General features: G+C 38.6%; 1 protein-coding gene across 1 annotated transcript in view; it reads left to right on the forward strand.

Annotated features, from left to right (window-relative positions):
- The window catches only part of pcxa (pyruvate carboxylase a), a 265,459-nt gene that overhangs the window by 210,242 nt on the left and 36,409 nt on the right, over positions 1-18,808 (forward strand). The window contains exons 11-15 of the mRNA XM_049466645.1: positions 6,353-6,497; positions 10,427-10,516; positions 11,258-11,479; positions 16,171-16,327; positions 18,558-18,798. Coding sequence (XP_049322602.1) covers positions 6,353-6,497; positions 10,427-10,516; positions 11,258-11,479; positions 16,171-16,327; positions 18,558-18,798 — 855 coding nt within the window. The remainder of the gene's footprint in view (positions 1-6,352; positions 6,498-10,426; positions 10,517-11,257; positions 11,480-16,170; positions 16,328-18,557; positions 18,799-18,808) is intronic.

An 18,808-nucleotide genomic window follows, 5' to 3' on the forward strand; every position in this document is an offset into this window, starting at 1 on the left:
CTTATAAATCACAGATCCTGGAGTGTCCAGGAAGTAAATTAAAGTATTTATTTCTGCTAAAATGTAAATTAAATATCATTACTATTATCTCATTACCCATTTCTCTCTCTCTCTCTTTTTCTCTCTCTCGATCTATTTCTCTCACACATGTGCACACACATAGCTGCTCCTGTTTGATGCTAAAGATCTCTGTTAAACTTTTACTCAGCACATAAAAAAAAGATTCTAATTAAAACAAAGCATCAGCTCTACCCTGAGATAATTTTGAGATAGTAAAAAAGTAGAAACACCACTACTTTGTTTCGATTTTGACTTTTTAATTACGCAGATATTTTAACAATAAATGATGCGAAGTTCTTATTTGTAAAGCTTTATAAAAAATGTCTGGCCAGCTTTACTCTCTTTCTCTGGCCAGTTTAACTTGTTTTTGTTAGTTTTATTCACTCATTTTGCATTCTCGCTATTCTCCTATTCATTTAAGGCTGGATATTCTTTGTGTTGCTCTCTCACTTTATCACCCCGACTGCAGGAGTTTGTTTTTTCAGTGCTTACCGCCGTTTCATTTGTATTAAACAGAGTAGCTTTTCATTTAAACAACAGAGTATATGTACAAAAGCCCTATTTTTAGCACGTGTCCTTCAGCGCTCATTATAGCCCCGCCATTAATGACCACAGAACTCTGTAGCAGAGCAGCAGCAGGTTGGTCTGTGTGGAAAAAGCCTGGCAGCCTTTTCAGCACTGCGGACAGCTCCTCTCAGCTCAAGTACAGCTTGTTCACTGTACACTCACTCGTGGGCCTTGCTCAGGCAAGCCGCAATCCATCAAACACCATTATAATATCGCCATTAGTCGCGCCTTTTGTCCCGTCGTATAGAGAGCGTTCTCTGTATGAATGCCTTTTCTTGCTGCTCACTGTTTTATTGGCCGTTCTCCGGCTAGTAGCTCCTTATAATTTAGCCCTGTGTTCGGCAAACAGGTGGCCTTGAAGCTGTCCTCTGTCTCTCTGTGCTTTAAAGGACTGTTTTGTGCTGTTTTTCTTTTTTTTCCTTTTTTTTCCCTCCCTGCATGGCCGCCCACTTGATGCAGTCATTGTGAAAACCATGAGGCTAGTGGGCAGAAAATCTCTTCCAGTGGTATACCACTGCACGATGCGCTCTTCACACACACGACTAAAAGCAAAAGGATGTTTCCTCTCCCTCCCTCTCTCTCTCTCTATCATCTATCCTCCATCCCCTCTCTCTCTCCCCCTCCTCCCTCCGTGTGAGTGTTTTTTTCTGTAGGCATTCAGAGTATTGAGCGTGCGGGCAGGATGTGGTGGTGTGATCATGGTGGTATTGAAAGCTCCCTGTTGGCGCTGTATCTCAAACGCCATTAAAATCCCAGCACGTCAACCAGGCCATTACCCATTTGAATCCTCCCTTCAATAAGTTGCAGTGTGTATTTGTGTGTGTGTGTGTTTGTTTATTAGTGCTGTAACAGAAGACGACACTTTAGGTTCTGGTCGGATTACTCTTTTTGAGTCACGGATTAATTTTTTAAGATCAGACAAAAAGAAAAAAGCAGTAAAATGTGAGGAAGTAATTTTGTTTTAAACTAGTTTAAAAGTATTTTCTGTTGCTGCTTCATTTTAATGATTTTTATTTACAGGGTTTGTACGGTCATGAGTCATGGAATTTGAACATAGCAATTTCCAGTCCTGGATACATTTTGGAAAAATAAAAACACCCATAAAGTTTTGAAAATGTAATGGATATTTGAATTCTTTTTTCTGTTTATCAACTGAGATTAGCTGTTTTGTTTTTATAAATAATTATTGGAGTTTTAGCTGCACTATAACTGTAAATTATATGTATTTAGACACAGTATTTTTCCTTTTTTTAAATAGTAATTTATATTTTAAATCTGCTAAATCTGCTTTTTTATTAGTATTACTGACTTTTATACAGACTAAAGCCCTATCCAGACAGGATTGGTTTCTCAGGGGGACATCTGTGAAAAATATTTCACACTTCTACACAGTGATAAAACTCTTGTATCTGAACTGCAATTGAAAAATCAGGAGCAGTGAGTTTTTTTTGGCTTTCTTGGTCACATGACATTGTGTTCAGTAGCTCCTCCATTTCCACTCGCTGTTGTGTTTATGTGAATCTCCATGGAAACGTGAGTCCAAAGTCTAATTACGGTGTGAAGCAGTGGACAAATAGCTATTTTATAAAACAAGAGGTGACGAAACTCAGAGATTCACATCCAAATGGGACTTAAAATACCAGAGGACCATGAAAAACAGTTCTTCAAAAAACAGCAGGTAATTCAGCCTGTAATTTTCTTAGAGGACATCTGAGAAAAACATATAACATATGGTCGTTCTAGATGGGAATAAAATCACAGTGGAACCCCCATAAAAGAGGAAATTACCCCAGGACCCTCTGAGAAACTAATCCCGTCTGGATAGGGCTATAGTCTTTCTGTTTTATTGACTTTCTGATTTTTTAAAATTAGTCTGTTTATAAATTTGTATCAGTGACTTTTATTTTGACACGACCTGTTTGTTATGTAGCAGTTGAGTTAATCAATTGCTGTTTTTTTTTCTTCATTTGATTCCATACTGCATTGAAAGTCAATAGTCAATAGTTAATAGAGTCTGTTGTAATAACATTAACTTTACATTCATATAGTGCCCATAGACTCCCACTCCCACCTCACACTACTAAAACTCTGCTCCTCGCTCACACACCAGAGTGATGTTGCTACAGACGTCTGGCTGGTAGAAAGACCCTTAATGGATCACTAATTAACCAAATCAGGTCTTGAATGAACACTAATAAAACTGTTCTTGTTAAATACTTAGATTAATAGTGAGATATGCATCAAATCATTATTATTGTATTAATAATGTATACATACAAATATAAAGACCTATTGGATAAATTGTATAAAATATGTGAATTTGTGATGTGTGAAGGTGTGTATGTACTGTTTGAGACAGAGCAGGAGAAAGTGTGTGTGAGAAAGAGAGAGAGAGAGGGAGAGGATGAATGGTGTGTTGGGGTTTGTAGTTGGAGAAATCTGGGTCAGAGTGTTGCCGTGTGTTCATGAGCATCGCAACAGGAGAACATGCAGTGTGTGTGTGTGTGTGTGTGTGTGTGTGTGTGTGTGTGTGTGTGTGTGTGTGTGTGTGTGTGTGTGTAAGTGTGTGTGTGTGTGTGTAAGTGTGTAAATACATGCATATATGGAGGTGGTAAGGAATGCTCTGTGCTTTAAAGAAAGGCTCCAATTACAAGCTCACTCATTCAGTCACTCACTCCTCTGCTGCACATCTTGCATCTCTCTCTCTCTCTCTTTCTTTCTCCAGTCCCTTTATTCTGGTCTCTTCCCACTCACTCACTCCCTCTCCTCTGTTCTCAGCTGCAGTTTCTGCTCCTGGTCTCCTCTCTGTCTCTGGGCAGTGTGAAGAGCTGAGTGTTGAGCTGTGAAGTGATGGACAGTAAAGTCCTGATCATATTAAAATTCTGCTCTTAAAGAAAGAATAGGATTTTTCTGTGCTTCAGCAGTATACTCCTTTGTATATGACTATATACTACTTTCTCTCACTTCTCTTATTTCTGCTTCTCTCTCTCTTACTCTCTTACTCTATCTCTTATTTTCCTTTCTCTTTCTCTACCTTACTTTTTCTCTCTGTCTAGCATTTTCATTCCCTTTGTTTTTTCTCTTTTAACCCATTTATTTCTTTCATGATTTTTTTTTTCTTTTTCTTATTTTCTTTTCTCTTTAATTTCTGTCTGCCTCCTTTTCTCCAAATATTTTTCTTTTTAATTTTTTTTTCCTTTTATCTGCTTCTTTCTCGCTCTCTTTCACTCTTTTATATCTGTCTCTTTTGCTTTCTTTTTTTCTCTTTTCAAGTATTTTTGTTTACCTTTTCCTTATTTCCTTTTTTTAGTTCTGTCTGCCCATCTCTTTTACTTTATTTTGCTTAATTATTCTTTCTATTCCTTCTTTGATTCTCTTTTTTTTTGCCCTTTCTCACCTTCTTTTCACTCACTCACTTTTTTTTCTTTTTTTCAGAAGAAAATTATAAAATTTTATTTTTTTCCTTTCTTTAGCTTTTTTTCTCATATTCAGTCTTTATCATTTGCAGGGGCGGATCTAGCCATTTTGGGGCCCTTGGCAAAATATAAACAAGTGGCCCTCATTCTTGAAACACACACATAAACCAAATAACTAGAGATGGAACGATCGATCGGCAGTGTATCGGTACAGCCAGATTTTCAGCCAAAATACGATATCGGCGATCGGCAGACATTCTTCTGATTTTAGCCGATCTGATTCAGGAGTTTCGGTTTAAGCAGTTTATCAGAGCTGTGTGTGGAAGCTGCAGTTCCTCATCCAACCACTAGTCGGAGCTGCAGCTGCAAGCCCCGCTGTCTTTACTCAGTCAGAGCTACAGCCCAGCCACGGGCTACAGAGGCAGTTCACCTGTGTAGGATCAAAGGTTTTAACCCCCCTAACTGGATAATACAGCTCTCTGCAGTTAATCTTTCAGCCCAAGCAGCTAACAGCAGCAGTTTAGCGCAGCCGTCACGGAGTCACTGCTCGGATTACATTATAAACAGGTCAGTTAGCGCGCTGCTAACCTCATGATGTTTATAACTACGGAGTTTAGTGGACACACCACAGCTGCAAGGTTAGACTGTTGAAGGCTACTGAAGACTATTAAAGTCTATTGTAGGTTATTGAAAGGGTTATTGGGGGCAGAAATCAGTACAGGCTGGTTAGATAAGTGATTCACGTCCTCGTCCTTTGCTGCGGTGAAACTGTGAATAGCGCTGTCACAGTGATGTTTATTAACCTCATTAAAACAGATTTTGTCAAGTATTGTCTTATAAATATTTACACGTAACTTATATCTCTCCTAAAAACCGTTTATTTTGGTCAGTAACACTCGTGTTTATTTACTATCAGTGTAAATTACCAATGTTTGCTTAGGCGTGGATGTAATTAGAGGAATCTGTACCAGGTTTGCCTGGCACCTGTGTGGCATTAATATGGCATTTGGCCCCGCCCAATATCGGTATGTAAAAAAATAAGGTGAATTTTGGCAGTGCCTCTGCGATTCTTTTTCTCTGCCCGTTTCTTTCGTTTAGCAGAACCACTTTCATAACTCCGCTTCATTTTCACTGTGACAGCTCTCACTCTAGTCGCGTACAGTTCCCGCTGTTTTGGTTTGAAGTCATGTCGTGTGGCACGTTGCTACGTCATCATATTATGGACTAGTTCAATGTAAGCAACGGAGTGGGGTAAGTTATGTGTGTTTGGACAATTAATATTTAGACATTAATTCGGTATTCTACTGATATTTCTGTTGTTTTTTTAATAGAAATATATTTTTTCTTTACTTTACATAAGTAACAAATTAACATTGTTTTTGGTATATTTACTGTAGCTGGAATGGTCAGATTTGGGGGCCCCTATGGAGGACAGATTTGGTCGAGGCCCTAGGCAAATGCCTAGGTTTGCCTAATTAAAGAACCGCCTCTGATCGTTTGTTATATATCTATATATCTATATCATTTATTTGTTTTTTTCTATTGTATTTATTTTTTACTCTTTAGTTTTTTTTTTTACCTTTTCCACCCATTTGTCTTTCTCTCGTTTTTATTCTTTCTGATTTGTCAGTTTTTCCTGTAAATGTATTGTTTCTTTAGAGTCTTTTTTTAAACCTTTTCCTTCTTTTCTTTTTCATTTCTGTCAGCCCATCTCTTTACTTTGTTTTGCTTAATTATTCTTTTTATTGTTTCTCTCTTTTTTGCCCCTTCTTACTTTCTTTTCACTCAATCAATTTCTTTTTTCCTTTTTCTTTTTGCCAATCTTATTGTTTTCCTTTATTTAGCTCTTATTCATTTTTTATGTTTCTTTTTTTTCTATTATATTTCTTTTTTACTCTTATTTTAAATATGTTCCTTTTTTCTTCCTATTACCTTTTCCACCCCTTTGTCTTTCTTTCAGTTTTCTATCAGTTTTTCCTGTAAACGTACTGTTTCTATTGTTTAATCTATTTATCTTTTTTTGTCTTTTCTTTTAACCTCTTTCTTTCTGTCTCTATTTTACCCTCTCTGGCACACACACACTCGTACTGTGTGGGCAGTGTGATGGAAGGGGTATTGAGTGTTTAGATAATGGTATTGATTTTAGGACTACCCACTAAAAGGCCCCATTTGCCCCTGTAGAAGCATTAGCACCTTAGCTGTGTGTGTTTGTGTGAATCTACGGGCTCTGCGCTCCTCCAGTGGTAGCGGCTGTCCAGTGTAAGCACTCTCTCAGGCTCCATCCTTCTTTTTCTTTCTGTTTTTGACAGACGAATATCCCGTTCCTTCAGAATGTGCTGAGCAATGACCAGTTCCTGTTTGGCACGGTGGACACACAGTTCATCGATGAGAATCCAGACCTGTTCAACCTCAAACCCGTCCAGAATCGAGCCCAGAAACTCCTCCATTACCTGGGTAAGAAGATTACACCGTACATGATCAGCTTAACAGGCATAGTGTCTAATGAGAATCCTGATGTAATGGCAATACATCCCTACAAAGACAAGACAAGCTGTGTGCATGCATTTGCACATCTGTGTCAGCAGTGGGAACAGCTTAAATTAGCAGAGTGCATTTATTAAAAGTGGTGTCCACAAACATTTGGACATATAGTGTATAATCAGGCTTCTCTCGTGGAAGGAATGGATACCACTTTCATTTAATGTAACAGTATTATTATTATCTCACCCCTGTCTATAGTGGTGCTCAGGTTTCTCAGGAGAGTGGTTTCTGACCCTACTTCTGAAGCACCATTGCTCTGCATATTTCACAGCTTCACTAACTCTCTAACACAGCAAACCGTATCAACCTTTTAAAGACATGACTCCACACAAAAATGATTTACTCAACCTTAAACACTCTGCAGCAGGTTTCATATTTCATATTATAGAGTTTTAAAATGTGTGGATATCATGATTGTTTCCCTATCTAAGCTACTGTTAAAAGCACATTTCACCAGCTGTGGCTTGATACTAAAACGAAATCTAGAATGTCACTCTATATTCATCTTGACGCAGTAAAAGATAATGCTAGCCAACAGAAAGAACAACAATTCAGGTGAGAGTAGCAATGATAGTGACCTGGGTGGGATAGATTAGGCTGAGTTCCAGCAGACCCTATTATGTCCTCTTTTATCAAACTAACAGTACACTGTACCAATCGAACATCTTACACCCTGCGCATGCCATGTTGTAATGCTCTTTGCTATCTTACATCCCGCCGACAGTTCATTTTCACGCTTTTCTGCTGCGTTGTTTAAATAGCAAAGGCCCTCATGAATGTTTGTATACTGATGATATCTCGTAATTAGGTGTTTTCAGTTTTTCAGTTTCTGGCAAACAACCTAGAAAGACGCCAACAGTCAGACGTTCATTGCTACCTTGGCAATAAATTGCCATCACAAGCGCATCCCCAGTGCACCCATAGCTTGTGCCAGTTGCATTTTAGCTCAACAATAAACAAAATACACAAAATAAAATAACATCCTTCTACAGCGACACAAAGTATAGTGGCATTATACACTGTGTTTGTTTTTCTGCTGGTCCACCAAAGTCAGTTACCTAAAGATTGTTAATGTATGGCCCTTAGAGAACACATAGAAGACAAAAACATAATGTAATAATAGGACTTCAAAATGATTAAAGGAGTTCTTAGCGAGTTCTAGTCTTGAAAGCTAGGCTAGGCTAGGCTTTCCTGCATGTTGCTTGTTTTTTGTGTGTTTTCTTTCACATGTCCACAATAAAAGAGATATCCACATCTTTCATTCTAAGGCAAAATGACAGGATAAAATGACATAGATTTTTAAAATGGTACTTTGCCCTCAAACAAAGCTATGTACTTACTATTTAAACTATTTGTAAATACTTTTACATAGATATATCACCCAAAAAACTCATCTTAGCTCAACAAATCAGCCGATAAAAATCAAAAAGATCTCAAATCTAATCAAAATAGCTTTTTTTTTCTTTAACTCTCTCAACATAATTAAAAATATATATTTTTAGACTTAAAATCTACAAGTCAAGCAGTGGTTCGAATTTCATTACTTATAAGATAATCAGAAAAATGCTTTTGTTAATTTGCATGTTAGTTCTTTTGTAAATAAAGTGCTAAAGTGGCCTCCCCACTGCTGCAGACTGTAGGCTGACTGTAATTAACACCTCTTGTAGTTTAGTCTCTGTACGAATGTTTAAATACTGGAATGATCACAGCTTTACTGCTTAATTAACGTGTCTGTTGTTGTTGTTTTTTTTAATGGCAGGCCTGTGCTAGCTTATTTAAATGTTGGGTCTCATTGTATTTGGACAGTACAGTTTAACCTCCATTCTGAACAGCAGCCAGTCCAGCCCTATTCTCTTCTTTATTTGAGTTGGGGATAGACAGTGTTGCCGTGGTGGAGTCAGCAGAATTAAATGTAAATATTCCCCATGGCTGCTACCAGGTTTCTGTCAGCAGAAGCATGTCTCGGTCTCTCTGAATGATTAGGTCATTTATCAGTGTTGCTCTGTTAGCTGGGAAACAAGGATAAAAAGGAGAAAAGTGCTAACTGTACGATATTCAAATCAGCAGAGGGATACGAAGTTGATTCCCATAATAGGCGGAGAACGAACAGTGGGCTTAATACCCCAGCTGGGTTTACTCTGAACAGACAAGAGGGTGTGAATAACAGAATACAGTGAGTGCATTGTTCACACAATGGTTTCAGATTATTTAGAACAGTTATCACTGCTAGTGTTGGGCGGTATATCACAGTATTTTTATTATTATTATTCATATATAGTTTTTTGCATGACTGGGCGTCAATACAGATTTGTGACTTACTCTACTGTTAGGAATACATATAATATAAAACACTAAGGCTTTAAATTAAGACTTTGATTACTATAGGGTTCATTTTGTACCACAAAATTACACAATAAATGAAGAAATCAGACTTCATTAGCAAAAAAACAGCTGTTGAATGCAAACAATAGAAATCAAAAAGGAATTACGCCAACAAATTTCCATAAATACTTTAAACAAACATAAAATAATGAAAATGTAAGTATTCAAAAGAGATATTTAAGATAAGGAAGACACAAGTTTAATATCAGTTTAAAATATTATTATCAATATTATTTTTTAAGCCATTAGAGGCATTGAAGTGATTAAGTTGGTTGGTTCTCCAGGTAACGAATACATTTATTTCAGTGTGCATTAATATTATCCTTCAAGCTACAGTATTAATAACATATTTAAACAGGTCTATAGTTACCAGGGTTCTTGCTTCATTTTAAAAGTCTTTTTTAATGCTTTTTAAGACCTCAAAAAATATAATATAAGGCCCAAAAATGTAGTCATAACTTCTTAAGTAGAAAACAATTTATTGAATTGAAAATTAAAACTTCGCGTTTCCCATTTATCAATTTTTCTTTTCAATATGGTTCCGTTGTGATTTAGAACATGTTAGCATGTAAGTTAGCTTAGCGCTAATGTTAGCTAGCTCTCCACTAACCCTGATTTTCTCCTCAGTAACGTAGCTAACTCTCCGCTAACATTAGTATGTTAGCTAGCTCGTTGCTAATGTTAACGCCGTTAACCTTAGTTCTCTCCCTATTAATGTTAGCTAGCTCTCAGCTAATTTTAGCTAGCTCTATGCTAACCTTAGTTCTCTCCCCAGTAACTAAAAATGTAATACCTGCAGCAAATTTACAGTAAATTTAAGACAATTATCATGTTTCTCCAGGCAGAACGGGAAGTGTTAGCTTGTTATGCTAACTGGCTAGCGCTAACTACGAGGCTCTTCTAGTGTGTTTCTATGGCGGCGCTACTCTACACAGTATGCGTTTTTCACGGAATGTGAAAAACGCATACACAAGGGTTCTAAATTCCCCTCCGGTACATACTGTATAACCGGTATACCGCCCAGCACTAGTTAACACACTGTAGAGGTACAGATATATGGACAGAAGTATTGGGACGCCTGCTCAAATAGTTTATCCTACTTTTGTAGGAATAACTTTACTGTCTTTACTTTACTGTCCAAAGAAGTGTTGAACTGCTTGTATTGTATCCTGCACTTCTAGTAGAGTTCTAGTCTGGATCAGGTGCAGGTCTGGGCTAAAGCAGGTCCTGAGCTGGTAACCGAAGTGTTAAGGAGTCTTTTAAGCCATGCTGTAGTTCACTGGTAAAGTCAAGATTTTTTTGTAGCAGGTCTTGAGATCATAGAGCTACTGCTTTTCCTGGGCCTTCTGCTTCGCTTCTGAGTGTGGATATGGGGTGAAGTGGATGGAAGGCATTCTAAGTGTGTGTGTGTGTGTTTCTGTATGTGTGTTTCTGTATGTGTGTGGATGTTCTAATCTCAGGTCATGTTTTGGTGAACGGCCCTACTACTCCCATCCCTGTCAAGGCTAAGCCTTCGTCCATTGATCCGGTCGTCCCCACAGTAGCTCTCGGTAAGTAACACACAAACACACACACACACACACACACACATACACAAATAGCGGCGCACACTTTCATAAACTGTCAGTGTGCGCAGTCAGAGAGCACTGGAGACTGCAGCGTGAGTCAAACGTAAGCCGCAGTTTCACTCCTTTACAGCCATGGGATTTTAGTGATGCACAGTGGAGAGGGAGCGCGAGTGTATGCGCGAGTGTGTGTGTTTTCAAGATAAGAGCGACTTAATCCCCTTCACCCCTGCAGTCTAAATGTAAGCCATCAACATATTCGGATTCATGTGAAGCGGGAGGTTGACATTTTAGGTGTGTGTTTATAAAAGCGTCTTTTGACTTTTTCATTTTTTTTCTATTTTGTTTGCATTTCACTGTGGGTTTTCAGCTGATTTTGTTTATGTTGTAAAGAGGAATCAATTAAGTGGCTTACAAAGGCTAATTTATTCCTTTTGGGAAATGTATCTATTAAGCCAGGTGCTCTGACAGAGCAGTGTGAGAGTGTGTGTGTTTGTCTGCAGATGTGTGTAGATGTGTGTGTGTGTGTGTGTGTGTGTGAGAGAGAAAAGAGAGAAAGAGAGAAAAAAAAAACAAATCAGAACAACACTAAGTGAATAATTGTGTAATTAAATCGGTTATCCACAGTGTGGTGGTGCTGATAATGTCGGTAGTATTGATTAGCTGTGCGTGTGTGTGTTTGTGTCTCTCTGTGTGTGTTTGTGTGTGTGTGTGTGCGTGCTGTAGGTGACCCTCCTGCAGGATTTAGAGATGTGTTGCTGAGGGAGGGTCCCGAAGGCTTTGCTAAAGCAGTGCGGGCCCACCAAGGCTTACTCCTGATGGACACCACCTTCAGAGATGCCCACCAGTCTCTCCTGGCCACCAGAGTTCGCACCCATGACCTGAAGAAAATCGCCCCCTTCGTGGCCCACAACTTCAGCAACCTCTTCAGCATGGAAAACTGGGGAGGTAAGCTCATTTATTTGTAAGCTTTTGCCCATTGTAGCCTTAAATGTCTGTTCTTGGCTATCAGACATAGATCCCAATGGGTCTTCTGCTGCTAAAGCTCTTTTCCACTTCCACTTTTTTCAACATGTGCAAACTGAGCTGCTTTTCTGTTCACCACAGTTGTACAAAGTGGCAACTTGTGTTACTTTTTTGTAACCTTTCTTTTTGCTCTAACCTGTGTGGCTGATGTCTATTGACTTCTCTCTTTCATCAGTGAAATGTTACCAACTGTAGAACTTGAGGTTCTCACGAGGTTCTGTTTTTTCCGTTACACCAAGTAAAGTCTTCCGCAGTCTTTCCAGTCGTTCCAATTCAATGATTCCCAGATTGAACAGCCTGGTTTGACTTGGTTTGACTCCCTTGGTTCTATCTCTATGTTAGACTTCACTGTTAAATTACCTCCAGAGATTCTGATTGGTTTGGCTGCCGGGTTTAAATGTACTGTGCTGTGCTGAAGAGTGTCTTTCTTTTAATAAGCAGATAAATTTGTTAAATAGCTGTGGAGTCTTAATTTATTTTCAGCCTAGATTAAAACCTTACCTTTATAGGCCTGATTTTTTAAAAAGTGACCCATATGTTTAACCCTGAACTTTAGAGAATGTTGTGTTGAAAACCCCTGGAAATCATCAGTTAAAGAAAAATCTTATCTGGAATGTAAAAAAAAAATTGATAGTTGTTGCTTTCACATAATTGACGGATGTCAGAGGCGATTCTGGGAGTTTTTGGGTGCTGAGCACCCAGTGAGTTGGTCATATCAGAAGAAATAAGATGGGTACTAAAGAATGTTGTTGCAAGGTGATTGCTATGGCATTTTTAATGCAGTTGCCATTATGTTGCTCATTGTTTGCTAGGGTGTTCTAAGGGTGGTACACATGTATTTGTGTTTTTGTTAAAGGGTTTAAAGGGCACCAAAACCTGAGTCTACCCTAATAAATTCCTAAGGGACAACATTCTCTTTTAATCTGTTGCCATGATTTGTTGATTAGTCAACGATTATTTTTTGCCATGCCCTCAGACTCTGCCTGCTGTGATTTGGGCTCCTGTTTCTAGTTTTCTCTATTTTTTAATTTCTTCAAAATTATAGAAACAGCTGAATATGGGATATAAATGCCGGTCAATTGTCCAGAACATTGTCTTATAAATATGAAAAGTACTGCCATTTAGTGAAAATCTGTAGGAAATCTGTTATCTGTTGTGATTCGTCACTTTTGGAGATGCAGGCAGAGGTAAGTGCAAACTGTGTAATTGTAGTGCTACTAATTGACGATTAGTCGACAATGAACATTTGGACTTGACAAATAGACTAATCTTTGCAGCCCTATATGTAATACATGGCAAATATCGGGCAGAATAAAAATAAAAAGATACTAAGAAGAAAACTGAAGAATAATCTCCACAAAAATACTGTATATCCATACATATACATATAAAAATGTATGTGCGTGTGTTTACACATATCCCCGGTGAGTATATTTCATCCTGGTTTGTAGAGATGTGAGAGTGGAGCTTCACAGCAGCAGTCACACTGTATGTTCTTGTTACTTCACGATTCCACCACTTGCCTTCAGCACAAGTCTCTGTGCTAGCATATGGCTTCTTGTACTGTCTGTCATTCCAGCTGGAAGACATGGTGGAGTGGCCTGAGGGCCACATGTGTGACTTCATATGTTTGTGCCAGCTCCCCTGCTGTAAAGGAGCCGCAACCTCTCAAACTCTGGCTTATTTGTGCTTCCGCCTCAGCAGAATAATCATGAGACGCTGGTGTGGGTCCGCCAACCTGCAAAGGTCACAGCAGCGGTGGACGCTCCGTCTTAGCTTGGGCAGAAGAAGGAAAGCTGGAGAGTGAAATGAGGGGGGAAAAATGCAGGAGGGGAGAGAGAGTGTACTTCACGCTTCGCTGACTTACATTGTCATCAAAAGTTTCAAGAAAATAAAAATAACTATTTTTGACATGAAACTTCAGGCTATGCAACAGTGATTTAACCACGGTTAAACATTTATTGAGTTGCATTTAGGCTGCTTTCCCACCTACCTCCTTTTTTTGTCTGGACTTTCGGAACTGTCAGTTCTGGACTAAAAGCACAAAATTTGGAGGTTAGGTTTTCTCTCTCTAGACGTCCACAACAAAGTTGAGGAAGGCTATCTTCACCCATTTAGCAACAGACGAAGAAAGGAGACAGTGCTATGCCGAAATTCACTCCCCTCCCCTTGCCCATGTGCATAAATCTGTATCTACTGTAATTGTAGAACTGTTAACCCTCATTTAAAACAGAAATAACATGAATTAGTGCTGGGCAATTTTCATGATTAATGAGTAATAGCGATTTTATCTTTTCAATCTAAAATATCTGAAAACGCTACTCATTTCTGAAGTGTTTATCCGGCGCCTACCTTAGACGAACACGCACATACTTTATAAACATTCCGCTGAGGATTAAGCTCGTACTGGAAAAAGTTCCAGCACTGTTCCAGCACTTGCAACACGAACACCTGGTGGGATAAAGCATATATTTAGCTAGAAAAACATTGTAGTGTTTCTAAAAACTGGAGCGTCATCACTTTCCAGTAAAGATCCGTGATTAATTGTGAAAAACAATAATAATCTGTCCTTTAAAGTTTCTTCTTAGACTTGTTTAGGACGTTATTTCTCAATTTTTAGTCACAAACCCAGTGTTGGTCAGTGTATGAGTAACTCAGCAGCTGTGGGCTGTGGGCAGCATGGGCTTGTAAAAAATCCTTTTACTCAATGAGTCGACTCAATCCAAAGCGTCTGAACACCAAAGAGGTCACATAATTTTTTTTTTTAAAGGTAAACCACATTTTGAACCATTTCTTTTCTACTGTAGTTTAATTTTTAGTAAAGGAGAAAAATCGATTAAAATCGAAAATCTGATTTTTTGTGAAATTTTTTTAGGCCAAAATCGCCCAGCACTAACGTGAATTTAAGGCTACTCTGTTACGCTCATTCTGCTGCATGATTTAGAGCTTAGATTCTCTGCCCGAACCCGACCTGACCCGAGGCCCGACCCGAAATCGATGTAGGCATCTGTTTTTTAATTATATTTTTATTTTTAAATAAAATAACGAAAATAACGAAAACTGAAAGTGAAACTAAACTAATTTATTTATAAGCGCTGTTTTCACTACCGCAGTTGTACAGCGGGGGGTGTTGTGCCGATTCTGTCCACGAAGCGACCGCGGTCACGCCATCTGCACTTAGAAAACGCTCGGTTGCGCTATCTACACCGAAAACTGGAGTGCGCGTCTAAGCCGTGTTTTACTGTAGCAGCGTGCACAGCGCACCCGGAGGAGCAGAGACTGGCGCTTCTCGTGCAGACTTTGACTTGCAGAACTGTGTTTAGCTGTTCTTAAAAATCATTTTAATTAAATAATAGTTCTATGCTTCTATGTTTCAGTGTTAATTAACATAATTCTGATCATATTTCGCTCATTCAATCAGCCCGAAAACAGCCAGTTTATGGGGCGGGTCGGGCTCGGGCTCATGATGACAGTTTATGGTTCGGCTCGGGTTGGGTGGGGTCGGAATTTTTGGGCCCGATCTAACCTCTAGCATGATTTGCCTGAACGGCAAAACATGGGGAGTTAGTTACTGGCAGGGAGGCACAATTCAGCACGACACCCAGACAGGCAACTTGCTGAACTCTTAACATTCTCAACAAACCAGTTAGTTTGAAGTATAGGGACATAGTGTACATGGGTAATGAAGACAGCATTCAGCCACATTAGCTATTCTAGATGTATACAGTGTAACAAAGACATGAACTTTAAAATGCACTCTGACTCCAGTCCAGACTTTCAGGTGTAAAAATACTGACTGAAACAACTGAAGCTATCTACTATTAATAGTTGTATCCTAATACATAAAAACCTTAATGAGTAATTAATTTTTTAAATAGCTAAGTTTGCATGATAAATCATGTTGTAGACTTTATTTTCCAAAATGCTCTGTAATCCTGGCATATCCCTTGCTCTATAGTGTATAAAGGGTAGTTTAGTTTTATTTGACTCTTTTCTTGTACATGCTGTTGTTTAAAGCACACTTGCTGGTAATGTTTGGCTGCAAAGTTGATAAAGACATGAGCGCTGAAAAATGCAGGCATCACAACATGGGGTAAAATGTGTATTATATGCCTGGCATTATTCCCTAGGTAGTGCTTTTGTCAGTTGTTCATTCATTTCAGAGTTTTTTTTGCCAAGAAAAACAGCAGGATCTAAACAGCATCAATTTAACATGTTAAGTTTTTACAAAACCTCAAATAAAGCTTATGTAGAGTGCTGTGCAAATGTGCAAGATAAAAAAGACTCAGAGTAAATGATGTAGAAAGCTGTTTATGTAGACCTTATGCATTTGCTTAGGATTTTTTTGCGCTAGTAATGCATACATTTAAAATACATAAATAAAATAATAATGTGATTTTAAACAGCTGATCTCAACAAGTGATTAAAATCATGATTTGGTACAAAAGCATTGACCAGACAGAATGAAATATATTTGGTTCATACTGTCTGATAGTAAGGATTTCAACATGCAGGCAGCTTTGGAATGATAGGATTATTATTATAATTTACTATTTACTTTTGTTTAGTTTTGTTTGTTCTGTTTTTTTACTCTCTCTCCTCTTCTTTTCAAGGCGCTACATTTGATGTGGCGATGCGTTTCCTGTGCGAGTGTCCGTGGAAGAGGCTGCAGGAGCTCAGGTCTCTGTTACCCAACGTGCCTTTCCAGATGCTTCTGAGAGGAGCCAATGCTGTAGGATACACCAACTACCCGGACAATGCTGTGTACAAGTGAGCATCACACACACTTTTTCACGACCTCATTCAGATTACTAAAGGATTTGAAATCTAGCCCAAAATTGATGTATTGAAATGTTATGTAGTAATAAATAATCCATTATGGTGAAAATAAATGTAAAAAATATGTATTTTTTATTATTTAGTAATCAAGTTGTGTTGTGATGTAACTGTTAATTTAACATGTTTTAGTTAAAGCAAACGTTTGCATGCTAAAGTTTTTCAACTTCTGCTACGAATGCATTTTTTAATTCATAGAAAAACTATTTTGTAAACATCTGTAGATGTAAAAAAAAAAATTTAAATTGGTAAAGAATTGACTTCTTTAAACCTTACAAAGTTTAAAATGTGCTTCACATATGCACCTCTTTTACAAATAAAGGTTCCCCTATGATTTTGTCTAAAGAATCCTTCAAGGAACGTTTATTTTTAGAACTATTGCATAGGGGTGGGAATCGTTTACTATCTCACGATTCGATTCGATTCCGATTTTGGGGGCCACGATTCGATTCAAAATCGATTTTTGATTCAAAACGATTTGAATTATAAAAATTTCTGCTTCTGGCTTATGAATCTTATTGAAAAAAAAACCCTCCATAATATACACTGGTCCTGGAGCAGGTAATGTGTTACAAAAACAATAAAATGTGCAGGAATGTGGGTCCTCAGTGACAGAGGAATCACTGGGATATCACAATGACGTTAATGAACAATAAATAAATAATAAATAACACTGCTTTATTACCAGGCTACTAGCGGTGGTGTGTAGGTGACGCTGCTGGGCTGATGTGATGATAGCAGTGGAGCGCTAAAGTTCAGGAGCAGCTGCTGATTAACTAGTTAATTTAAGGTCGTTGTATTTCTTCAGAAAGGGGGCAGGAGGTGGAGAAATTAATTCATATGGTCCATTCCTTAATTCCTCTGTGATGAGGAGCTGAAATTAGCTCTGATTAGCTTATTGTATTTTTCCGTTCCGCCTTAAATGCTGCAGCCCGCTGCCACCTGTAGCGTTATTTAAGGTGGAACTGGAAAGTTAGCTAGTTAGCTAGCTAACAGTTACTGAAACTAACTACTAGCGATCTTTTTTATGCTTGTTATGAAGCATTCTGCCATAAAACATTGAAACTACACGTTAATCTAATGTAATATAGTGCTTGTTCTGCCATCTTACCGGTGATTCTCAAACACCTACGCTCTGTGTGTGTCTGGAAGATCTCCGTTTGAAAGGACAAGCGCTATCCCCAGGGTTGCCAGGTCCAACAAAAATACCCAGCCCAAAATCAGTCTAAAACCCGCCCCTCAGAATCGATTTTGGGACATTTTAAATCGATTCTGAATCGTAGTAAATGAGAATCAAGATTCTTATGTGAATCGATTTTTTGGCACACCTCTACTATTGCATATATCGTATTTTTCGTATTATATGGTGTGCTTAAAATCCTTTAATTTTCCCAAAAATCAACAGTGCACCTTATAATCCGGTGCGCCTTATGCATGAATTTTACCAGTCAGGTTGTAAGGAGCAGTAAAACCACTCCAGTTTCAGTTTAGTTCTCCAGCATCGTGGCTGGAGCAGTATTAGCATTAGCCGCTAACTGCACTGAGCGTTTAGCTCTTTCACCGTTCAAAGGTGAGTATTATTTGTCTGTAACCTGCTGCTAAACCTGGCTAGCACCACTGGAGCAGCATTAGCATTAGCCACTGACTGTGGTAAGCACTAGCACTTTCGCCGTTCAGAGGTGAGCATATCGTACTCTAGTCTGCGAGCTGGGTGGCATTTACTAGTGGTTAGCCGCTAATGCTAATACTACTGCATCTAGCCTTAGTGAAAATCTGAAAATCAAAGCTTGGTTAAAATAAATGGAAGCGCTTTACTCACCCAAATGAACAGTTTTCAGTGTGTAGATTAACATCCAGTGCTCGTTTGATTTTAAAAGAAAAATGTTTTTACAGTTTTGTTTACTTAGCTTAGCCCCACCACCACCTCCCAGCGGCGTGACCTGCTAAATTAAAGGGAAACCATGCAGACACCCCTGTTCCTTACTATTGTTGCATAATGCTCCTTATAATCAGGTGCATCTTATAGTGCAAAAATTAGGGTAACTCCAGTATAAAGTGAAATAAATAAAACTTCAGACACCAAAATCTCATAGAAAACAGACTTTTCACCATAACCATTAAGTTGTTGTACACAATGTTATTTCACCTGTGCCCTTTGCTCTAGGTTCTGTGAGGTGGCCAAAGAGAACGGGATGGATATCTTCCGGGTCTTCGACTCTCTGAATTACCTCCCCAACATGCTGCTGGGTATGGAGGCAGCGGGTGCAGCAGGAGGGGTGGTGGAGGCGGCCATCTCGTACACAGGAGACGTGTCTGATCCCATGAGACAGAAATACTCACTGGACTACTACCTGAAACTGGCTGACGAGCTGGTGAAAGCTGGAACGCACATACTGTGCATCAAGGTGCGGAATG

Source organism: Astyanax mexicanus, chromosome 17, assembly GCF_023375975.1.
Source record: "Astyanax mexicanus isolate ESR-SI-001 chromosome 17, AstMex3_surface, whole genome shotgun sequence".
Lineage (NCBI taxonomy): Eukaryota > Metazoa > Chordata > Actinopteri > Characiformes > Acestrorhamphidae > Astyanax > Astyanax mexicanus.